The 26,352-nt window shown below is 35.0% G+C and overlaps 1 protein-coding gene across 8 annotated transcripts in view; it reads right to left on the bottom strand.

Moving 5' to 3' along the window:
• TCF12 (transcription factor 12) overlaps positions 1-26,352 on the bottom strand; it is a 415,896-nt gene that overhangs the window by 209,633 nt on the left and 179,911 nt on the right. For all 8 annotated transcript variants that reach the window (XM_036929722.2, XM_036929723.2, XM_057488840.1 and 5 more), the window contains one exon: positions 15,446-15,548. In XM_036929722.2, coding sequence (XP_036785617.1) covers positions 15,446-15,548 — 103 coding nt within the window. The remainder of the gene's footprint in view (positions 1-15,445; positions 15,549-26,352) is intronic.

Here is a 26,352-nt window from a genome sequence, read left to right as displayed (position 1 = left end):
TTTTAGAATTTTCTGGGTAATTTAGGGGTCATTTTAATTTTTTCCAAATTTCCATAGTCTGGTTTCCAATGACACTAAATAATATACATATTTTCTCACAAGAAGTATCTGGGGCCATTTGGATTTTGACTTAAAATATTATTTCATCCATTACATACTGCTTGATGGTCATTCTAACCTCTTTAATTTTGGTCCTTCACAAATTACTGCTTTCTGATACATGTGCATTTGCACTAAGTAGGAATTCCTTTGGTTGACTTAAGTATAATTGTGATGTACAGTAATGTATAAATAACTTAAATAAGAATGATGACATTAAATAAATCTTACAATTTTGAACCAACATTTTTTAAGAAAGGTAGAAAGCCCAGTTACGCTGCCTTTGATAATTTCTATTCATTTATATAGTATATAACAGTATTCAGTATTCATTTCAAAAAACCTAAAACAAGTAACTACAATGTTGCTCATGTGATTGTATATTAATGATACCATAATAAAAAAATAAAAACTTAAAAAAAATTTTAAAACCCTAAAACACTATATATGACAACAGGTTAAGATAAATAATCTGAAATGATAACTCTTAACTAATTAAGAATTAATATAGGTCACAGGTTCAAATTAATTGTAGGAGTAAGTTAAAATATGTGATGTAAAGACAAGCCAAAGAGAAATTCTAATACTCTTAAAGGAAAGCATAAGCTAAGTACAAAGAATTACAGAATTATTCTCTAAATACCAAAGACTTTAACAGGTTATTATATTCACAATACTAACTATTGTAATTGTGTATGCTTCCAACTAACTGTTTAAGAGGAAATAAATTTTTTTTAAAGATCAGATGTCTCATTCTCTTCCTAAGATTAGGACCTCAGTACCTTGATAACAGCTGAGATCTTAGCCCTTCCAGCTTTCCCCAGCTGACCCCACACACTGAAGCACAGCTACAAATGCTGGAGAAAGAAGACCCATGGGGAAAATTGTATTCTGTTCAGCTTTACATGCATCAGTGGCTTCACAGTAGATAAATATACCTCCAAGTCAGATTAACTGACACACTAAAGTAAAAAGGGAAATCTGAGATTTAGCCATTTTGTCTTAAACCTCTTTTTTAAGTAAGGGGTGCTTTGTTTTTACTTTAACTTTTGTACATGCAAAAAAATTCTGCCTGTAAGGACTTGTTTACATTTCTAATATTAATCATTCAAAAGATATCTCTAACAAATTAACTTTATAAGGTACCATATTTATTGCGATTTTTAAAATATTCACAATTATAGCCTTTGTTTTTCACAAATCCAATGAAATTTTTGACAACACAGAGGCAAATACATTCTTATTTATTTTTGGCTCTTTGTACACATATTTAAAAGCAGGACTTTTTTAAAAAGCTTAGGAAACGTTTGACATGTTAGAATCTTTCAAAATCCAAAGGTAAGTTATGAATTAGACTTCAGATGTTTTTCTCAACTCCATTTCCAAGAACCCTCTCTTACTCTCCCTTCAATTACTACAAAAGACTCCAAGCAGAACTCCCTCTGAGTTGTTTGCCTAAAATACCTACCACCAGGGACCCACGATAATAGCCTCACCTAGATTCTCAAACTCTTTCTCTACATCCAGCTTCCTATGACTGTTGAGAAACTGAAAAATGCAGAAGAGTTATTCTAAGTAGGATTAGCATTTTTAGGGAGAGAAAGGAATTTTTCACATCTAATGGAGATGATAAATGGCAGTCAACCTGATCCTTAAACCTCATTTCTTGATCAAGTAAAAGTGAGGACAGGCCCAGATAAAAGTTGCTGTTGCATCTTTCTACTTTGCCTCTGTGGGGAAAGAAGGTGACAAGGATCAGCCCAAGGTAAAGTTTATCACTAGGGAATTAACATTGGAACCTCCCAATATTTTTCTCTGACACGGTTACTCTCCTTCCCTCACCCCAAGGTGTTTGCATGCTGCCCTCTTCCTGTATTTTTCCACGTAAACATTCAATTCTGAAATACAGATTATTTTGCTTTCTGGATGTCCTCAAGAACACACAAAAGGCTTTTTCACCTTTGATATTTCCCACCGCCTATTACCCAAAGATACAATAGCATACAAAGCAAAGGACAAATGTGACAAAACAATGATTCTTCTAACTTGCTAGTATCACTCATTAGAGTTGAATAGTTTCCTAAAAATAAAAGTTCCAGAGTTATTCTTGCTGTAGAAATACATGGATTTTTCAGTGATTTAATAGGCCACAAGGGTGACTATTTTGGTCTAGATTTCCATTAGAAATGTTTCTAGAAAAACAATCCCTGCACATCACTAACTCTTCCCTCCTGTATTTCCTAACCTATATTCTCACAGCTTATTTCCTTCAATTAATTTACTTATATATTCAACTATCTAGCTGTATACATACTTTCTATTAAACTTTTCTTTTGAGATAACCGTAGAATTACATACTCTTGTAAGAAATAATGGAGAGATTCTGTATACCCTTTACATAATTTCCCTCATCTTGTAATATCACAACCAGGAAACTGAGATGTATGTGATCTACTGATCTTATTCAGATTTCCCTAATTTTTTTGATTTGTGTGCGTGAGCATGCATGTATTTAATTCTATGCTATTTTATCATGTGCAGGTTCATGTCTCCATCATCACAATCAAAACACAGCAGCAGTCTCATCAGTACAAGAATTCGTGGTATTGACCTTTTTTAACTATATCTACCTGAATGCTTATCCATGGTAACCAATCATCTTTCTTGATTCAAAAATTTTGCCATTTCAAGAGTGGTAGATAGACTGAATCATATAGTATTTCATCTTTACAGAGTGGCTTTTTTTCACTCAGCCTACTTCATTCAACATCAATCTAAATTGTTGTACTGATTAATATTCCTTTTTATCACTGAGTAGTATTCCATGCTATCACAGTTTGGCCATTTACCTAGTGAAGGACATTTGGACTCTTTCCAGTTTTTGGCTCTTGGAAATACAGGTGCTATGAACCTTCATATTCAAGTTTAATGGGAATGTAACTTTCCTTTACCTGAGATAAATATTCAAGAGAGCAACTGCATATTTAATTTTATAACAAACTGCCAAAATGTTTCCTATAATGGCCGTACCATTTTACATTCCTAATGCAAATTTTCAATTACTTCCTTAGGTTAAATTCCTTACTGGTGGAGTTAAGTAAAGACAAAATGAATTTTTTTTTAATGGGTATATAAATTCTTCTCTGGAAGTGTGTTTGGGGCACTGTTTTTCCTTCCAAGTGTATTATAGTAAACTAGAAAGTTAAAAGCATATTATAAAGAAATCAGTTAGGAAGTTAACATGAGCTACAATGTCCTGAAACTGTTCTGCAAAAAGCAGACTCAAGGAATCAGGGATACATCAGTAGAAAGACATAAAAAGAAGAGGATATATATAACAACATAAAAATTATGAATGCTTATATAAATGCATATATCCCTTCAATATCTCTAGGGAGAAATTACAATCAGATTACCTGCTACTATGCCAGTATCTGAAGGTATGTTTTCTAGTAACTCTATAAAACACTGAAAGATAATACTTACAATTTGCTTAAAAAGACACCTGATTGAAAATGAAATAAAACAAAAACCTATACTTAACATGCTATCATGTCTAAACATACAGGTGCACATGCACACACACACACACATACAAACACACACCAAGAGTAAAAATGCTCTTCTGCACTTATGTTCTTACTAGAGGACTGCATAATTTAATTTCCTTGAAATTCATTACCCTTTATGGAAGGAAAATAAAATGCAGATGAAACTTCTTCAATGTGAGCATATTACATTCTCGTAAACCTCAGCAAAAATTTATAAATATTATCATATAGCAAATATAGCACTATATTTTCTCTTAAAATTTTTCAGATAGAATAGAGCCTTTAAGTTGAAGATGAATAGCATATCAAATCAGAAAATTTCTCAAATACAAAACCTTAAGCTCTAAATATAAAAAAATTTACATATATATTCTACGAACTTTAACAAATCTTGAGTTTATGTTTATCTTACGCAACTATTCAAATACAAGCCTAGAAAATGTTATGTTTCCTGCACACACCCTTTGGGGAGATTCCCAAGATGGGCATGCAGACTCACATACAGCAACAGTGTATTTTACTAATGATTGTGCCATTCTCACACTGTCATCTCATCACTGATTCTTCCTAATGACTCTTGTCCACAGCAATTCTCTTAAGATTTTTCTCTCAAGAGTTGCCCCAAAGCCACATCTCCACCTACTAGCTTAATTTTCACCTTCTCTCCTAATGTGGTAGTTCAACTTATTACAGATGTAATTTTATATTGCAATTTTGAGAAGCAGTTTTTAAAAAAATTTCAGATTATTCAATATTAAGGAAATAACAGGATTTCAGATAAAGGAGATCTGACATTTGCCTTAAAAACCATCTCCCAATATCATATTTAAAGACAAAACCAACAGGAAAACAACTCATCTAATAAGTAACTTACCATTCTATAGAGAGATAATCTAGCCCCGGAAATTTTAGAAACAATTCACCATCACCACAACCACCAATCACTATATCTGGATATTTAAAACACACAATGCACACAGAGAAAACAACATTGGCATATTCCACAGAATTTCACATATATGATTTATGACCTTTTCAACAAATTGACAGGGTTGCTATTGTTTAAACTATCTTTATTCAATTATCTAGAGCAAGATCGGCAAACTATAGCCTGTAGAGCAAAATCCAGGCCACTAACTGTCATTATTTTGTAGCCCGCAAACTAAGAATAGCTTTTTATACTTTTAACTGCTTATATAAATACCTACATAATATAAAAGATTTTGCCTCCTGGACTGAAAATGATAAACTACTTACTATCTGGCTTTTTGCAAAAAAGTTTGCTACCCCCTGATTGTAGGGACCAGTGTAGAAAGTATGCAACAGAAATTATTAAAACTTTTAACTGTAAATAAACTAACTGATTTAATTTGCTACAAAGTGTCCTTGTACTCTACTCCCATTTAATTGTCGCTACCTAGAAATTTAATGTAATCTGAGGAGTCTGACAATCCTCCAGAGACATTCTCCAAGTGAAGAACAAGGACTTCACTTACATACTATGTAAGGATGATTGTCATGCACTTCACAACGATGCTGATCAGAAAACTCTTTTAAAAGGGAGGAATCATGTAAAAACTCAGACATATACATATATACACACACACACACACACACACACAGGCATCCTTGGGAGATATTGTAGGTTTAGTTCCAAACCACCACAATAAAGCACATGGTGCGATAAAGCGAGTTGTTTTATTTTTTTATTGAATTTAATTGAATTGAACTTTTTGGTTTCCCAGTGCCTACAGATGTTACATTTACATTACTCTATAGTCTGTTAATTGTGCAATAGCATTATGTCTAAAAAACACAGCCAATGTACAAACTTTAATTAAGAAGTATTTTACTGCTAAAAAATGCTAACCCATCACTTATCTGAGTTTTCAGTGAGTCCGAATCTTTTTGCTAGTGGAGGGTCTTGCCTTCAGGTGATGGATGCTGATGGCTGAAGGCTGAGTTAGCTATGCAAGTTCTTAAAACAGGACAGCACTGAAGTTTGCCACATCAGTTGTTTCACCAACAATTTCTCTGCAGCATGAGATGATGTTTGGTAACATTTTACCCACAGCATAACTTTCTTTAAAATTAAAGTCAATCCCCTCAAACCCTGTCACTGATGTTATCAACTGTTTATGCAGTATTCTCAATCCTCTTATGTAATTACATAATATTCTAAATTGTCATTTCAACAATCTTCATAGCATCATCATCAGGAGTAGATTCCATCGCAAGAAACCACTCCTGTAGCTCATCCATAAGAAGCAATTGTTAATTCAATCAAGTTTTCATGTGGTTGCAGCAATTCAGTCACATCTTCAGGCTCCACTTCTAATTCCAGTTCTCTTGCTATTTTCACCACATCTGCAGTTACTTCCTCCACTGAAATCCTGAACTCCCCAAAGTCATCCATGAGGACTGAAACCAACTTCTTCCAAACTCCCATTAATATTTTCACCTCTTCCCTTGAATCATGAATGGTCTTAATGGCATCTAGGATGGAGAATCCTTTCAAGAAGATTTTTGACTAATTTGCCCAGATCCATCAGAGGAATCACTATCTATGGCAGCTACAGCCTTACAGAATGTTATTTCTTCAATAATAAGATTTGAAAGTCCAAATGACTCCTTGATCCATGGGCTATAGGGTGGGTACTGATTTAGCAGGCACGAAAACAACATTAATCTCATTGCCCATCTCTGTCAGAGCTCTTGGGTGACCACGTGCATTGTCAATGAGCAGGAATGTTTTGAAAGGAATCTTTTCTTCTGAGCAGCAGGTCTCAGCAGTGGGCTTAAAATAGTCAGTAAACCATGTTATAAACAGAAGTGCTGCCATCCAGGTTTTGTTGTTCCATTTACAGAGCACACACAGAGTAGATTTAGCATAATGCACAATGCTTAAGGCCCTAGGGTTTTCGGAATGGTCCGTGGTTAGTGAGTCCTGGCTTCAACTTAGAGTCTCCAGCTGCATTAGAGTCAGCCTGTCCTCTGAAGCTCTGAAGCCAGGCAGGCATTGACTTCTCTAGCTATGAAAGTCCTCGATGGCATCTTCTTCCAACAGAAGGCTGTTCTGTCTGCACTGAAAATCTGTTGTTTAGTGTAGTCGCCTTTCTTAATTACCTTAGCCAGATCTTCTGGATAACATGTTGTAGCCTCTACATCAGCTCCTGCTGCTTCTCCTTGCAGTTTTGTATTATGGAGACAGCTTCTTTCCTTAAGCCTCATGAGCCAACCCCTGTCAGCTTCAAACCTTTCTTCTGTAGCTTCTTCACGGCTCTCAGCCTTCATAAAATTGAGGTGGAGTCCTACTGGGCGTTACACTGGATTGGGCTTTGGTTTCAGAGAATGTTGTGGCTGTTTTGATCTTCTATCCAGACCACTGAACTTTCTCCTTATCAGCAATAAGGCTGTTTTGCGTTCTTATCATTTGTTTGTTTGCAGAGCAGCACTTTTACTTTCCTTCAAGAAGTTCCCCTTTCCATTCACAACCTGGCTAACTTTCTGGTGCCAGTGGCCCGGCTAGCTTTCAGCCTGTCTCGGGCTTTCAACATGCCTTCCTCACTAAGTGTAATCATGTCTAGCTTTTGATTTAAGTGAGAGATGTGAGGCTCCTCCTTTCACCTGAACACGTAGAGGCCACTGTAGGGTTATTAATTGGCCTGATTTCAATATTGTTGTGTCTCAGGGAATAGGGAGGCCTTAGGTAAGGGAGACAGATGCGAGAACGGCTGTTCTGTGGAGCGGTCAGAACACACACAACATTCATCCATTAAATTCACCATCCGTTTTATATGGACAGAGTTTGTGGTGCCCCAAAACAATCTTCAAAGAGCACTGATCACGGATCACCATTAACAAATACAATAATAATGAAAAGGTTGGAAAATTGTGAGAATTACCAAAATATGACACACAGACATGAGGTGAGCAAATGCTGTTTGAAAAATGGTGCTGATTAGACTTGGCCTGATCCACGCTTGCTACAAACCTTCAATTTATAAAATGCAGTGTCTGCAAAGTGCAATAAAATGAGGTATGACTATAGATATAGATGTATCAGAAAGCCCTAAAATATAGGTGGGATGGTAATTTCTACTGTTCATAAAAACCTGAAATCCCAAATAACAACTACACAAAATAAACTCAACTTTGAAGTCACAGAAAACATGAGTTATGAAAACCAAAAGCTGAATTTTGTAAGAATAAAAGAAACTGAGATGTGAAGGAGATTACAAAAATGGTCTGCTGATACTCAAAATAAGCAATAGTCTTTTGAGAGGCTTCCCTTAAAATGTGAAGCTTATTACATAGTACAAAACCTATACAACTGAAGGGATCAGAATGCCATGAACACCCACAAACAAGAACATTTCTGCAATTTAAACCAAAGCAATTAAGGATATGCTTTCAAATTTTTAAAAATTCACTTTTATTTGGTGGCTAAGTAAAATCTGCATAAACACTGACACTAACCACATTAATAGTAGTAACTCTTCACTTGAAAGAGGTCACAGAGTTTCCAGGGTTTGGGAAAAAAGTTACACTTCTCCCTGCTTCCAGTCTTTATGACAATCATAAATTTCTCAACATTCGTAACTGAGAACCACTGAGCTAGATAACCTGTATACATTCCAAGTCATACATTCTGTGAGAATTTTAACAACGTAGGCAACGAAACACTCAGAAAACCTATAGCAAATGATAAAAGGTATCATTATGACCGTAAGTAGCAAATCTAAAATGTTACCACAAAGAAGGCTTGATCTGATAGTGTTGCTTTAGGAGTTTTCTTAATCAAAACAGTGCCCCAAATTATCAACTATGTCTCATGGTATGGTTCTGAGATTGTACACAGCCAGGAGAACTATAAAATATACAAAAGTTCCTTAAAAATCTCATTCTTTGTTCTCTAGAAACCAATCAGGGAGAGTTCCTGTCATTCACCTCCACTAGAGGCATAAGTGAGAACTATCTTCTTGTCCATGTTCACTTGGCTAGGATTAGATACAAACAATAGAAGATTCAAGGAAGAAACCATTTTTCAGACCTGTGCCACTGACCCATTATAAAATTGTGCAGATCAGTGAGGATTACTACTGATTACAGAGAATGTAAACACAGGTAGCAATGAGCAAATAGACTGGGTAAGTGAACAAATAAAAATAAAGGTGGTCCTCCTCATGACTCCCTAGAGTTATGAGCTGGCAAGGTTGCAGTTAAGTGAATGTTGTGACCTTGTAAAAATATTCACCAACGACAAGGTTAACTTAAAAAAATCCCTGTGGAATATCCTTTACAGATAGTGTGGCTATCTCAGGCCGGATCAATGGCATTGCTGGTCAATCTTTTGCTGAATATCCCACAATACAAAGCAAACACAAAAGAAATCCACTAAAATCTGAACATCATGCAACAGACTCAAAATATCATACATTGAAAATGATGTTAAAGAACCATTTAATTAAACATAAAAGTCAGTGGCAGATTAGGACCTAGCAAGAGGAAATCAACAAAGGAAGTAAAAGACTTTTCTTATTACCACTTCTCTGAAAAAAAAGAACACCAAAAAACTCAACAATTCATTCCTTGTTCACTCAAGACCTAGTGGATAATGTAAATTACTGTTCGTGTTGTTAACTACTTTACAATTTTAGCTTTAATTTTCAAAATAAAGCCTCAATCAAACTTTTTTTTTCTATGTTCTGAAATTCTGGCATCTCTTTTAAGTAATTCTAAGAAATTAACTCCAAGATTAATTATTCTTGGATAAAAGGGACCTGAGTCTATATAGGAGTACCTCTGACTCTGGAACCTCTTTCAAAGGGAGGTGTTAGTACTAGCTTAGTCTCTCCCAGACTAAGTAGGAAAAAAGCCATAAGCTCATCTCTGGCTCCTAGGAATGGCTTTAGAAAAAGTGGCTATCAAACGTCATTTAACTAGGAAATAGGCTGCTTTTCAGACTGTGGAGGCGGTGTAGGAGCATGGAAAGAGATGTTGCCAAGACAAGAGTATTATAAATAAAATGCATATTTGTATTGAAAGAAAAAAATTACAAACCACTAAGGAATAAGGTATGCTGAAATATGGTAGCCAGAAAGAACAATTTAGAGCAATTTGGAAAAATCGGACTAAAAGATCTAGAAGTAGAGAGAAATAGGCAAGGACATTGCACCCCTATCCTTACCTACTTTTCAGATTTCCTCTCGGCCCAATTTGTTTCTTCAGTTTTATCTCATTCTCTAACCAAACACTTTAAGGGGAAAGAAGGAGAACTGATGACATTGTTTGGACCCCTGGATCTACTATACCTAAAATCAATCTACTTCTAGCCATCTAGGATATGTGGGTCCATAAATACCAATTCTGAACACAGTTTAGATTGATTTCTGTTATTGGTAAGAGAAAGAGTCCTGAGTAATACACTGGATTAAATGCTACTTCACATAAAACTTTTCCTGATCACTTCTGGCTATGCTTTATCTTCATTTCTAGTGAGTTTCTGTAAAAATGTCTTCATATCCCTTACATTCTACCATATATAATAATTACTGAACTTACTTTCCATACCACACTAAAATAGACAGACTAGATTTTATTCACTTTTATATTCTGCCATACAATGTATTTTCACATAGTTACAGGCAGAATAAAGGGATAAATGGGTACATGATTGGGAATAAGAAAGGTATTCAATAATTCACAATGGTTAACAAGGGTCTAAGAGGTAGCAAGAGAAGAAAAACATTTAAAAGCTATAATGTAGAAAAAGGTGCAAAATGGACAAATGGTTGCATGCAAAAGGTTATAAAGAAAAAAAGCAGTGTAGTAGAAAGGGCTGTAAGCTAAATTAGAATCAAGAGGGTTGGGTCTATGTTTCCTAAAACTCACCCTTTCTTGAGACTTGGTGTTAATAAAACATTGGAGAAAGAAAGTCTCATCCATATGAAATACTGTCAAAACCAGATTCTAAATAAGCCATGTTGTTTTCCTGAAGCACAATTATAATCATTTTCATTATCTCATTTAATGAAGAAATTTCATGTACACCAAAGTTAGAGATCTTCTGAGGGTTGAGTTCTTTTGTGATATTCTGAAAACGATGATCCTACTTTTTTTGTAACTCTAAGAGACTCTGGATTAATCATCAATTATAGTGCAGGCAGGATCAAGCATATAAAATAGTTCTCTTTGAAATTTGGTTTTTTGATATCGAATATAGGAAAAAAGTGTACTTGGGTTTAAATTCCCCCATAAGCCTAATGAAACTTTTTAAATTCATGATGAAATGAAAATAAAGCATAGTAACTGCTGCCAGAGCTTTGGGCCCTTTAAACTCAGATAGAGAAGGGTAGGGCTAGCACAAATAGACTCCAACAGCAATGAAAGTTTGGTTTGTTTATATGTAAATAAACAGAGGTTTAATAATAATGTACTTGAACAACTGGACCCAACTCGTTAAATTGGCTAAGATGCCTAAAATGAGTTATAAAAAAATATATAGCAATAGTTAACACTGTTCTATTTCACATTTCAGAGAACTTTCATGTATTATCTTTATTACCTGTATTATGTTCTATAATATGTAATAATTGTATTATGATATATAGTATCTAATTATGTTCCCTTAAAACAACCTTCAAGCATTTCCCAGTATGTGCTCCACTGGAGACTAGTTCCTCAGAGGTTAAAGATGCTTTTTATAAAAAGGTTCCCATGTGTCATCTGAATCTAGGATGCAATGGGAAGAAAAAAGTTAAATAAGCTTTTTCCTCCCTTTCTTCCAGAGTCTTTAATATCCCTAATTACAATCTCAATTTCTAAGAGGACGATATGCAATGCTTTCAAAGTTATGTCTCTATGGAATCTTTTTTTCATGGCCATCTCTAAAAACCAGTGTCTATTTATTAGAGTTTAGGAAAACGCTAAGCTAGTAAAAACCTGGGAGCATTATATACAAAGAACAAGTACCTTAGATGCCCAATGTGCATAATGGAAAGAACATTCTACTGGGAGTGAGGAGACATGGGTTCTACATTGTGTTGCCATTTATTGGCTCTGTGACCTAAGGAAAAAACACTTAGTTTGCCTGTGCCTCAGTTTTATCATTTGCAAAACAGCAATTATAATTCTAGCTGCAGCTTTTTGGGGGTTGAAAAAAAGATGAGATACATGAGATTAAAGAATTATAAAATTCTAGAGCTGCAGAAGACCTCTAAGACCACCTGCAAGTACCCTATCAGAAAGGTAATTTTCAGGACCTGGAGTAAAATCCAAATCTCCTAACTCTCAGCCTTGCATTTTTTCCTATATCATCACGTGTTCCTTTTACTCTTTAGAAGATAAAATATCAACACAACTTCTCTAGAAGCAAAGTAGGTCTCAAAAAAGAACACAATTGAAGGGCTCAGAAAAAAGAAAAACAGAAGATAATATCTCATCTTATTTCCTATTAACACATGCACCCAGCCTAAAATAAGTAGAACTTTTATAGACATGGAGGGGTAGAATGATAAGAGTAGTTCATTCTATAACCATTTTGAATCAAAAGTAGGCAATTCTATGAAACAACTTGTTTCTGTCCAATAAATTAACTGGCCTACCATCATCAAAAATACATCTAATCAACAACAGATAAAGGAAAGCAAGTATTACTGAAATTAATAAGGAGACCAAGGGTGAAGAAGGACCAAAGTTAGAAGAGGCCAGAAATAAATAAGACTATTTGGAGATACTACTGTAATTCATTGCTACTGTCAAAGCTTTGGAGTTTCAGTATAATCAGAGTACAGAACTGCTTGATGCTAATTACTTAGTGATGTGCCAGAAGGATGTATTTATTTCACTTGAAACATAAGAAAACCCCTTTCTTCCATACTGACAAATCAACAGGATAATTCTGGAATTCATTAAAAAGAAATATTAACTGATTCAACATAATAGCTTTACTTCCTGTGTAAAACACTTCAAAATATCTAAATGAATATAGAAATGCATGTTTCTGTGGCAAATTGTTCATTACTGGATCATTATCAACCCTTGTTAGACAAAACTTATTTTTGCAATGTGCAAAATCATTAAAGTGTTTGAGAGCTCTATTATGAAAGATAGTGGCATTTTATAATCCACCATTTCTTCAGGCAAATGTGCTTATGGCTAAACATAATATGAAAAATAACAACATTCCCTAAACATAAGATCCTCCGCCTTCATGGTGGTTTTACATGTTGACAGCAATGATGAAACACGTTGGTGCTTTCTTTCCTATTAGCTTTAAATGTTTCCAAGCATTTATCATTTACAGCACCATTCTGAAATAACAACAGTTTCAAATGCTTCTAATTCTGCCATCACATATCAGTTGAACTTTAAAATGTAGATTTTTAACCTGAACTCCTTTGAACCATTAAATGGCTAGAAAAGTCAATCTATCCACTGTAACTCTAACAAGTGCTATAAACCCACATATTTGGTATCTAACAGTTCAACTACTTCAGCTGACCTTAAGGGGGATTGCCTGTTGCTATACAGAACTACTCTACAATTTAAGAGATTCATTTCCAAAAGCAAGCTATTGTCATGCAGATTGCTTAGACTAAATTATTAGATACCTCATTTGATCATTTTTATTGAAAGGAAAAGGGAAGAAGTGTAATAAATCAGATATAGCCAAAGACCAGTAAAATCCATTTGAACAACATCTGCCTAAGATTTTCAGGGTTATGTTCCCCGTTCTTATAGGCAAATTAACATTTTTTAAGATTAGGTAGTTAAAACTTTCAATGAAAATGTATAGCTGCACCTGATTAACTGTACAATGTAGTTCAGATGAACACAGATGTTTTCATTTGTACTGCAAAGGGATCAATTTGCTTATAAATCTGAGTTTTTCATCTCAAGACTTATTTTAGATGCTGATTTTATACAGAGGGGATGGATGACTATTAAAAGTATTCTAATAATTATCTGTACACTGAAAAAATGAAAAAGCACATGCTCATAATTGTTCCAACCAAGAAAATGTTATGTCAAACTGAATTACAGAAATATTTTTATTCAACAGCGGCTTGGAACAAGTGACTGACATGCATACTTCTTAGAATTCTTTAATTTCCACACTTACCCCCATAATTTTAAAAGTCACCTTGGCTCAAAACTGTGCTAATGATGCAATTCTACTGGGAGACAGAGTCATTCCTATGAGCTAAGAGTGAAGCTTAGAACATAAATATAAAAAAGGGCAATTTCTGGTTTTTCACAATTCAGAGACATAGCTTCAATTAAGAAAGCTTAGTTTGATCTGAAATTACAAAAACATTGGCTACAGCTTGCACTACCACATTTACAATAAATGCTACTTGGGGAAAGGTATACTATGGAAGTAAATTATTTGGGGCATCACATCTATTTTACTTTGATGGTAAGTTCAATAGAAATTAAAAAGATAAATTAAAAAGTTTTCCCTGGCCAAATACAAAGATAATTATTTTGTTCTAAATTTAACTCTGACTTTTACCTATAATGATAATATATGTAATACCAGGATTTTTATTTGCATTTATGTTGTAACAAATTGTCATTTTAAACAAGTTTTATTGCTGATTAGATTTTTTACTCTATTATCTTAATGATTCTGGGTTTAAACTGGTAAATGCCTTAGGCAAAATCTACACTAGAATATTAGAGAATGTCTTTCTAACACTTTATGAAGGATAGGAAAATAAACAAAGAATGTGCAAAGCAAAACCATTTATAAATGTATTGCAGATCACCAGGATTTTGGATTTGAGTAATCCACTTAGATTAGCATGGCTGTGTCTTAAAAGGACAATTCTAAGATCACAATGTAGGTCAGGTCGTTAAAAGAGTAAGTAATGAAATCAATGTGAATTACACCAACCTTCCGTATTTACATGATGCCAACAATAACCAGTTGCAGTTAAATAAAGCTTTTGTAACGTGTTCAGCCCCAGAATAAGATAGAAGGAAAAAAAGTCACAAAACAGAGATTCTTTTGACTCAGGTTCTGCAAAAAGGTAAATTTATCATCACAAATAAAAAAAAGAGAAGCATCCAAACTAGGGGGAAAAAAAAAGCTTGGGCTTATTTCAGATTGAACAGCTATACATTTTCATGTGAGAAAGAGGAAGGGGAGGTGGAGGGAAGGAGGGTGTTTTGCAGGGGGTAGGGCAGATATAGACAAGATACAGAAAATGGCTAACCTTAATAACCAGGTGTAAGTGGTAGGTAATAGCCCTCAAAGTACAATGTTAGTATTTCAGAACAAAATTAAAAATACCCAATATGAATCCAAGTGCTTAAAACAAATGCTGCAACATCTAATTGTACCAGTAAATTTTAATCAAATAGTGCTAAAAGAAAATACTGTGTGCAACATGAGTAAAATCTGCCTAAAATCACTGCTGTTATATTTTTAATTACCACATATATACAACTGTTAAGACAAACAGTAAATTGCAAATGTCTCTGAAATGCTTCTCTGCCCAGAAAGCAGAAAACATGTAATGTGTGATGTGACAAAGACACTGCTAAAACTGACAGTCAAAACACCACAATTTCATTTTTTGGTATCAATGAAAATAATGCTCTAGGAGAAGGACCAACATTTCTCTTGTTCCTCAAACTGAGCAGAACATGGAAAGCCCCGATGCCCCCAGAAACTCAAGAACTTTCTTCTAGATATTTATGTGTCCTTCATGGACAAAGAGATTAAAAACACCTCTGACCAAAGAGGCTTTGTGAATCCTTCTTGCAGAAAATTACTAACTTACCCATCAGATTTGAGTTCATGAAAGGTGTTGGGGACAAGCCTTCATGGGCTCCTAATCGACTGTCATTCAAATGATCACTGTAATGAGGGCTGTCTGTAAAACCCTAGAAAAAAACAAACAAACCAGAGTATTAGAGAGATTATATGTCAGTCCTGCTAACTGAGCATAATGACCCTTACCTAATTAATATACAGACTTACAAATGGTCATTCCTAACCAAGCTCCTTGTACATTACTTGAAAAACTAAACAGAAGTGCTCCTCTTATTCCTTCCTTAAAAGGTTTTAAAGTTTTTTAAAAAGGTTTCTTTATTGATCTTAGAGAAAATTAGCCATACATCCAATCTCCATTACCAAATCATCTACAATTTTTAGATCCAAAAGGGAAGTTCTACAAATCATTTTTTTTAAAAGGTTGAACTAAGAAAATATATTTGAGTTGTAGTAAATAGGAAATACTCCATTCTCCACCTAGAAACCCTGCCAATAAAGGGTTAGGCAATTGAAAGTTTTACCTAAAATACTAAAAATAATCCACAACCAATATATTAGAAGTGAATTCTTTCCTAAACGGCAAACAAATATGAAGCAAAAAAGATCTGTTTATACCCCTTTTAATATTAGTATAACATTAGGATAGGATAGATTCCTATAGGAACTAAGCCATGTAAGAAGGAAGACACTTATTAAAAAGAGCTGATTTACTTCTGACTCTTAAGAGTCTGAAAAAACAAATTGTAAATACTATGAAAACAATAAAGCTGATGCTATTATTTCACAATAGCTAGTATTAATAAATTTCTCCTTATAACTTAAACATTTTTTTTTAAAGCAAAGGAAGGAAAAAGATACCAAAGTTTACAAATAAAGTGTTACAAAAGCTCTGTGGGTTAAAAACTGTTCTGGTTCTCAGATTCTTATACACACAGAGTCTTCATCTCTAAAATCATGTTGTTCTAAACAAGCCTTTGAACCCTACCTACTTAATTAAAACTGCAGGTGATACCTACCCTTCTGCCAACTTAAAACAATTTTAATAATTATCAGAAAAGCTTACAAAAGCCCAAACAAGAAAGAAAACTGCCCTGGCTCACAGAGACCAGAAATCACCCAGAGTCCTCTGGGACTACAAATATCATCAATCACTGAACATTTATCATTACACAGACTGCAGGCTAACATTCAAGAAGACATTAATGGGGCTGAAACAGGCCTCACTATCTTTGCAGGCATGCTGTTAGTTCAACCAAAGGACTAGGAATTGAGGGAAAAATAACTGTCAAATCGTTACAAGTACTTATGGATTCATGCCACAATTCCTTCTGCTGTTCTGTTTTAAAATTGATCTTCTGGGAATGTTAACTCCAAAATGAATCTTTGTTTCATTTTAATCTACTTTAGAATCACTGATAAACATGTGATAGACATTCAAGGAAGAATCTCGGTGACATTTACAACTTGGTTATGACCACAAGGGTGTCCTCTAGTAAAAACAACTGTCCTGTCATAGTCACATGCAGCAGAAGCTCTTCATGAAATAAAATGGCTCCTGGCTAAACTCACTCCTTGGAGTTTACTTTGCTGCTTAAAACTTAACACTGCAAGTGCTAAAGTGACATCTCACATATACCTGGGTGCTTCTCTCTGCTACTCCATACTATCATTGTTAGGTATATATATATATAGTCAATACGAGGCATTAAAACCTACAAAAGACTCACTGAAATATTTATCATTACTTGATTATTTATTCTAGAAACAGAATAAATATTTGTCATTATTAAACAATGACATTACTCTAGAAAAATGCCAAAAGACAATGAATTTGTAGATCGGTCACATTGCTGACACTTCATTTGTATGCTAGAGGATAATGAGGATTGGATTCTCTTCATTCTTGAAGTACAATAAAAAGAACATTTTTTCCTTCATGGTATAAAAATAAAAACAATGACGTTTTTTTTTGAACTATCTCCTAAAGCACACATGTACGAATGAATCTAAGTTTTAGGTTATCATCAAATTACTATACACACATAGCATATTAACTTCAGAGATTACCCACTTATATGTGCTAAGAGAACACAATTACTTTATCATCAAGCATTCAAAAACAGTATTAAGTAGTATCCCTTATCTATGTGCATCCACACATTACAGGCATAGTATAGAACTTCCCACATTATTTCCCAGTCCACTCATAAAATCTAGGATTGTCATACTGCACCCACAGAGAAGGAGAATATAAGCTTTTTTTAATCACTGAAAACAAGATTTGAATATAGGCCCCAAATATTTGTCTATTTGTTATAAATTGCATATTTATACTTTTGAAACATACCAAATTTCAGTAAAGCACAATTTTGTTCATGTAAGATACAAACTAAAAAGAAATTTGAATATTTTTCCCTATACACCAAAGGCTCATCTTAATGCATACAATTTAACTGAAATGCTATAGCACAAGAAGCAAAAGAGGACAGTTCTTCATCCACCGATACAAACTGATGCTGAAGGAAAGAATAAAGAAACTGGACTTACATAAATGTTTTCCATAATTTAAATCTAATATATACCAAAACCTCACTTACTAAGACTGGAACGGGCTAATGTTTGAGATTATTCCTTGACTGTTTACACATAGTAGTAGCGATATCCACCCAGAATGTAATTTTTGGTGAACAAAGAGGAATAATTAAGTAATATCAGTGCAGGTCACATATTTAAGATCAGTTCTGTAAAAGTACATAGATGTCTATCAGTCAGCATGTTAATGTGTCAACTAGCTGGATGAAATCCTAACACAGTGCTTTGCAACTTCAATGTTCTTATCAATTGACTAGAGATGTTGCTAAAACATAGATTAAGAAATGTAAGGTCCTGAGTGAGGCCTGAGATTCTGCATTTCTAACAGATGATGTTGATGTTATTGGTCCATGGACCACACTGCTAGTATCAAGAACTTAGAAAATCTGAAAATAAAAATCTTTTTTATATATAAAGAGGAAAAACTCAAGACTAGAAAGGTGACTAGTCAGGTACTCCCAGACCAGAACATTAAAACAGCAGAATTTTCCAGATAAGTAGAAATTAGGGAGGACTCCCACAGTTAAGTTCTACACACACACACACACACACACACACACACACACACACACACACACACACACACACACGAAATCTAAAATAATTAGAATAAAATATTTTTAGGTATGAAGGTATATATTAATCCATGTAGTTTAAAGCAGAAGATAGATGTGAAGTAGAAAGGAAAGAGATGGGTTAGTTCACCCAAAGTTTAAGTAGGAGACTCCTTTAGTGCCACATAGTTAGGCAGATGAGTATGGATGCCCCTAAGTAGAAAAGGTGAAAGAAAAGAATGCCATAACTTAGTGCAGTGACCATACAGAATATCAAAGGGTTGGAGAAAATAAGGTGACTGGCCTGAGGGAGGGGTTGGAGTGACAAGAAAGGAACAAAACTTAGCAACTGTTAATAAGGAGCCCAGGTATGTGATACTAATAAATGAATGCTATCTCAATTATGGAATATAAAGGAATTAAACCAGTGAGATCATTAAATATAGAACTATTATGGTGCATATTTTAAACTGGAAAGACTGTTACTATGTTAATAAAAGAATCAAATCTGACTCCCTGCACTCCTAAGATCTTAAATTCTCTAAAACTTTTAAAATAAAAATAACCATTAATAAAACCAGGACTGTTATACATGAAATGATAAACACTATGAAGAATAGAGCAAGACTACCAGAATCATCTATCATAGTTTTTTTAGCAACAGTATCCTACTAACCACAAAAATATTTCTAAATACAACCTAAAAAACTGCTGTTCCTGTCTTATGATAAAATGGAACACATGCAAAAGATTTAATAACTGATAAGATCACTTGATAGACTACAAAACTGTTCTATACGTGAAACTTAAATAATCTCAACACTTCATAGAAACTTTCATATTATGAAATGTGTTCTATAAAATACATTTCATGCTTTCTTTCATGTTTATTTTACAGTACAAAACTCAGAAACATTAATCCGCTTCTACAGTTGACAATAGACCCAAAGAAAATGATCAGAGCTGCTATCATTTTGAAACTAATCTGAACTGCACATAAGCAATTAAATCTTTTGTTTTATGGAAAACAAAAGAAAAGCACCTAGTATTGTTTACATAATAGTACTCTCATTTGTCACCTCAAAAATACAACTTTCCTTTTGCAATTTTTAAAATAGCACAAGTAAAAAGTTAGTTCACTCAACCAATAAATATGGTAAAAATCACCAGAGAACCTTCCCCGAGTTGAGGACAGACTCATGGTTTTTCTAACCTATGTTGCTATTTCTTTGTATCTAATCTTACTTTAAAATGTTCTTTCCAATTCTTTTCAATAGTTAAAAAGAGAGGAAGGAAAAGGTTCTTCCAATGAAGATTTACTTTCTCAGAAAAGCTTTTCCTGACCCTAACAAGACTAAACTGGGTGAACTCATTTTGAGCTCTCACAGCAGCTAGCATTTCCATATCACTATTCATACTTATTAAAATTACCTATGTAATTATCCATTTAAATTATACCATAATTATGTTTTAATTACATAGTACAGTGTAGTGGATAAATGTGGAAATTTTGGAGCTAGACTGGCAGGTCTGAATTTGCCGCATACTAGCTGTGTGACATGGGGCAAAGTAATTTTTTTTGCCTCAGTTTCCATATCTGTAAAACAGAGATGATAATAATAATAATAATACTATCTTCACCTCACAGGTTGTTGTAAGGATTAAATGAGTTAATGTATGAAGCTACTGAAAAGTACTGGCACATAGTAAGCACACAATAAATGTTAGCCATTATTATCATCTCAATTAGAGATGATTATGTCTTACACATACTGAGAAGGCAGTGACTGTGAATGTTCTTTTCATAATTACATCTTCAAAACAACGGTCAGCATATATATAAAACACGTGCTCAATAAATGACAGATGGGAAGATTCAGCTGCTAAATGTTTTTAAAATGCTGCAGGTCTTAAGATACTATCAAGGTTCCATCAGCTTTTCCATAGAAACCCAATAACCAGCAGCAAGAAGAACAATAATACTAGCTTATCTAAATGGAGTGAATAAGTAACCAGAGACTTTTGGTATTCAAAGAGCCACAGATTTCACACCAACTACTGAAATTCTATAACTTCTAAATAGTCAAAGCCAGCAGCATCAGCCAAAAGCCAGAAGCCACCAGAAAGCTCTGGATGAGGCTTGGACAGAAATGAGTACTCACTCCTCAAAAGAAAAGTAAAATGGAAATAAAAATAAGTACAAATGAAATTTTAAGAGGAAAAAAAGTGTCCTTATTATATTTCTTTATTTACTCCTATGACAAATTACCAAAATGTCTAGATAAATAAAGTTATACTCTTTAAACAAATCCTTGCATGTGACTGTCTCGCTCAGTTATACACACCTATGAAAAAGACAAGTGGATTGACTTGATCAATGTTATCTGAGAACACAGACTGGGTCTGTATCACTTGTTACTTTACCGATAGTGATGAGCACATTAATGGGCACATAGTATATGACTAATATAATTTGTAAACTTAGTAAAATAATGAAAAAAGAACACAGAAAAAGTACTAACTCAATTATTATACTAATTACATTAATATAATTAATATATAATATTAATCAGACTATGTTATAGTTCTGTTATCTTTAAACAGGATAGGTGCTAAAATATAATAAATTTTCTTGATACAGAAATGGATTTTGTGATCCAGATCCATAAATTCGTAAAGGGCAAGAACACTTTATTCCTCTTTATGACCCCAAAAGAGACCATCACAGAACTTGGCATGTATTAAGTACGTTAAGTTTTTCTTTGACAAGATGAATAATCTCTCCAGGTAACTTATTTATTAATGTTTAACAAATGTTTAAAAACTAGTTTCAGAGACATTGATTGAAGATGGCAGTGTGACAGGTGAGACAGAGAAATCCTCCCCAAACCACATATAATACGCAAATATACTTAATACAACTAATCCTAAAAAAAACAACAGGAAAGAAGGCAGCACCAAACTGCATACACATGGAGAGCAGAGTAGAGCTCACCAAACAGGGTAATAATGTACAAAAGCCTTGATCCAACAGGACCGAAGCCCTTCCCCCACCCCAGCTCACTGGTGGGAGGAAGAGAAAGGGACCATGGAGGGGCTGGAAGCCTAGGACTGCTGAACACCCAGCCATGGATATCTGCTTTGGGAGGATAAACCTACTTTAAATGGTGCTCTGGAGATTAGTAGGGTTGGAAAGCTAATACAGGAGGAATACATGGACAGAAAGATCCCAGCACAGGGATCCACATCCTGCTGGTCTGGAACAAAGGAAAGGCGGATGGTCTGAGAGGCTTCCTAGTAGAGAGAGGGGCTGCTGAAGGGGCAGGGTTTGCACAGAGCTTGCTGCGTGGGAAAAGGGATACGTGGACAAGGTTGTCTGGGAGCACATTGCCCAGCAGGTTGGAAACTTGCAGTAGCTTCAGACACTCAATCCGCTTGGCTGGGTACTCAGCTCCAAGGATCCCCACTGTGATACGCAGCCTGCTGTGCCTTCCTCCTGGCCGACCAGCTCTGGATCACAAACCAGGAGCCCCTGCCCTGGCGTCAGAACAGCCAGAGGGAGGCCCCACCTATGACAGCTACAGATGCAAAGCACAGAGGCTTACACCTCTGAGCTCAGCCCACTGGCTCTGACATTGGAGACAGGCACTGCAGACGGGAGGCAGGAAACAGCATTTTCCTCCCCCACTAGGAACCAGCACTGCTCCCCTGAGACCCCCCCCAACCTCATTCCAGGGGCTGAGCTGCTCCAGAGACTAAGGCTTCTGGGCACTAGAGGGCGCCACATAGAAATATGAAATGTCAAAAGAACCTGGTTCAGACCAAAATTTCACAAACTCCAGAAAAATGGCCAAATGAAACTGAACTCACTCATCTTCCTGAGAGATCGAAATAAAATTCAAAAACATGCTCATGGAGGTACAGAAAAATATTCAAGAACTCAAGGATAAAAATAGGACAGAAATTCAATAAGTAAGAAATTTCATATCTGAAATTCAACATACAATGGAGGGATTTAGAAGCAAGTTAGATGTAGTAGAGGAGACAGAGAATGAAACAGAAATTAGAGAAGAGGAATACAAAGAAGCTCAGGAACAGAGAGAAAAAAGAATCTCTAAGAATGAAAGAATCCTGAGAGAAGTGTGGGACAAATCCAAATGGAACAATATTCGCATCATAGGGGTACCAGAAGAAGAAGAGAGAGGAAAAGGGATAGAAAATGCACTGAGGAGCTAATTGCTGAAAAGGAGATAGCTTCTCAGGCCATGGAGGTACACAGATCTCCCAATACAAGGAACCCAAGGAAGAAAACACCAAGACATATAATAATTAAAATGGCAATGATCAACAACAAGGAGAGACATTTAAAAGCAGCTAGAAGATAAAAAAATATCACTTACAAAGGAAAACACATCAGGCTGTCATCAGATTTCCCAAAAGAAACCTTACAGGAAAGAAAAGGGAGTGGCATGACATATTTAATGCAATGAAGCAGAAGTGCCTCGAACCAAGAATACTCTATCCGGTAAGATTATCATTTAAATTTGAAGGAGAGATTAAACAATTTTTAGATAAGCAAAAGCTGAGAGAATTTACCTCCCACAAACCACCTATACAGTGCATTTTAAAGGGACTGCTATAGATGGAAGTATTCCTAAGGCTAAACACTGTCACTAGGGAAAATAAAATGATAGCAAAGTAGAACAGTTAATTACTAAGCAGATGCAAACTCAAATTTTAACAACCCCCAAAGTCAAACAAGGGATAGATAAAGAGTACAGAATATGATACCTAATATATAAAGAATGGAGAAGGAAGAAAAAGAAGGAAAGAAAAAAAAAAGAACCTGCAGGTTGTGTTTGAAATTGCATACTGAGTTAAATTAGACTATTAGACAGCAAGGGACTTGCCACTGAATGTTTGGTAACCAAGAATCTAAAGCCTGCAATGGGAATAAGAATATATCTATTGATAACCACCCTAAATGTAGGTGGTCTGAATGCACCAATCAAAAGACACAGAGTCACTGAATGGAAAAAAAACCAAGACCCATCTATATGCTACTACAGGAGACTCACTGCAAACCCAAACACATACACAGACTGAAAGTAAAGGTATGGAAAAAGATGTTCATGCAACTAATAAGAAAAAAGCAGCACTTACAGCACTTGTATCAGAGAAAATAGACTTCAAAACAAAGAAAGATGCAAAGAATGACATTACATAATGATAAAGGGGTCAGTCAAACAAAGGATGTAACTATTATAAATATCTATGCACCCAACACAGATCACCTACATATGTCAACCAAACACTAACAGAATTAAAGGGGGAAATAGAATGCAATTCGTTCATTTTAGGAGACTTCAACACACCACTCATTCCAAAGGACAGATCACCCAGACAGAAAATAAGTAAGGACACAGAGGCACTGAAAAACATATGAGAACAGATAGAACTAACCGACATTTACAGAACACTGAATCCAAAAAGCAACAGGATACACATTCTTCTCAAGTGCACATGGAATATTTTCAAGAACAGATCATACACTAGGCCACAAAAAGAGCCTCAGTAAATTCAAAAAGACTGAAATTGTACCAACCAGCTTCTGAGATCAGAAAGGTATGAAACTAGAAATTATGCAAAGAAAACAAAAAAGCCCACAAACGCATGGAGGCTTAACAACATGCTACTAAATAATCAATGGATCAATGACAAATAAAAACAGAGATCAAGCAATATATGGAGACAAATGACAATAATAATTCAACACCACAAAATCTGTGACACGCAGCCAAGGCCGTGCTAAGAGGAAAGTGTATTGCAATACAGGCTTACCTCAGGACAGAGGAACAATCCCATATAAGCAGTCTAAATTCACAATTAATGAAACTAGAAAAAGAACAACAAATGAGGCCCAAAGACATAATAAACATTAGAGCATAAATAAATAAAATTGAGAAGAATAAAACAATAGAAAGAATCAATGAAAGCTAGAGCTGGTTCTTTGAAAAAATAAAAAAATTAGATAAACCCCCAGCCAGACTTATCAAGAAAAAAAGAGAGTCTACACACATAAACAGAATCAGAAATGAGAAAGGAAAAATCACTATGGACAACACAGAAATACAAAGAATTATTAGAGAATACTATGAAAAATTATATGCTAACCAACAGGATAACCTGGAAGAAATGGACAATTTTCTAGAAAAATACAACCTTCCAAGGCTGACCAAGGAAGAAACAGAAAATAATTGCCAGCAAGGAAATTGAACTGGTAATCAAAAAACTAAGAACAAAAAGCATGGACCAGAAGGTTTCACTGCTGAATTTTATCAAACATTTAGTGGAGATCTAATACCCATCCTCCTTAAAGTTTTCCAAAGAGTAGATGAAAAGGGAATACTCCTAAAGTCATTCTACAAGACTAGCATCACTCTAACACCAAAACCAGGCAAACACACCACAAAAAGAGAAACTTACAGACCAATATCCCTGGTGAACATAGATGCAAAAATACTCAACAAAATATTAGCAAACAGAATTGAAAGATACATCAAAAAGATCATCTATGAGATGATAGATAGTTCAAGTAGTATTTATTCCAGGGATGCAAGGATAGTACAACAATGGAAAACCCATCAACATCCACCACATCAACAAAAAGAAGGACGAAAACCACATGATCATCTCCATAGATGCTAAAAAAGCATTTGACAAAATTCACCATCCATTCATAATAAAAAGTCTCAACAAAATGGATATAGAGGGCAAGTACCTCAACATAATAAAGGCCATATACGACAAACCCACAGCCAACATTATACTTAACAGCGAGAAGCTGAAAACTTTCCCTTTAAGATTGGGAACAAGACAAGGACGCCCACTCTCCCCACTTTTATCCAACATAGTTATGGAGGTCCTAGCCATGGCAATCAGACAACACAAAGAAATAAAAGGCATTCAGATTGGCAAGGAAGAAGTTAAACTGTCCCTGTTTGCAGATGACATGATATTGTACATAAAAATCCCTAAGGAATCCACTCCAAAATTACTAGATCTAATACCTGTAATTCAGCAAAGTTGCAGGATACAAAATTAATACACAGAAATCTGTTGCATTCCTACACACTATCAATGACCTAGCAGAATTGCATCAAAAGAATAAAATACCTAGGAATAAACCTAACCAAGGAAGTAAAAGACCTATACTCTGAAAACTACAATACACTCATGAGAGAAATTAAAGAAGATACCAATAAATGGAAACACATCCCGTGCTCACAGACAAGAAGAATTAATATTGTCAAAATGGCCATCCTGCCTAAAGCAATATACAGATTCAATGCAAGCCCTATCAAAATACCAACAGCATTCTTCAACGAACTAGAGAAAATAGTGCTAAAATTCATATGGAACCACAAAAGACCCCAAATAGCCAAAGCAATCCTGAGAAGGAAGAGCAAAGCAGGGGGGATTATGCTCCCCAACTTCTAGCTCTACTACAAAGCCACAGTAATCAAGACAATTTGGTACTGGCACAAGAACACACCCATAGACCAATGGAACAGACTAGATAGCCCAGATATAAACCCAAACATATATGGTCCATTAATATACAATAAAGGAGCCATGGATATACAAAGGGGAAATGACAGCCTCTTCAACAACTGGTGTTAGCAAAACTGTACAGCTACATGCAAGAGAATGAAACTGGATTACTGTCTAACCCCATACACAAAAGCAATCTCAAAATAGATCAAAG

Source organism: Manis pentadactyla, chromosome 11 (assembly GCF_030020395.1).
Source record: "Manis pentadactyla isolate mManPen7 chromosome 11, mManPen7.hap1, whole genome shotgun sequence".
Lineage (NCBI taxonomy): Eukaryota > Metazoa > Chordata > Mammalia > Pholidota > Manidae > Manis > Manis pentadactyla.
The sequence above is the reverse complement of the archived record's forward strand: the minus strand, read 5'-3'. Positions and strand labels throughout refer to the sequence as shown.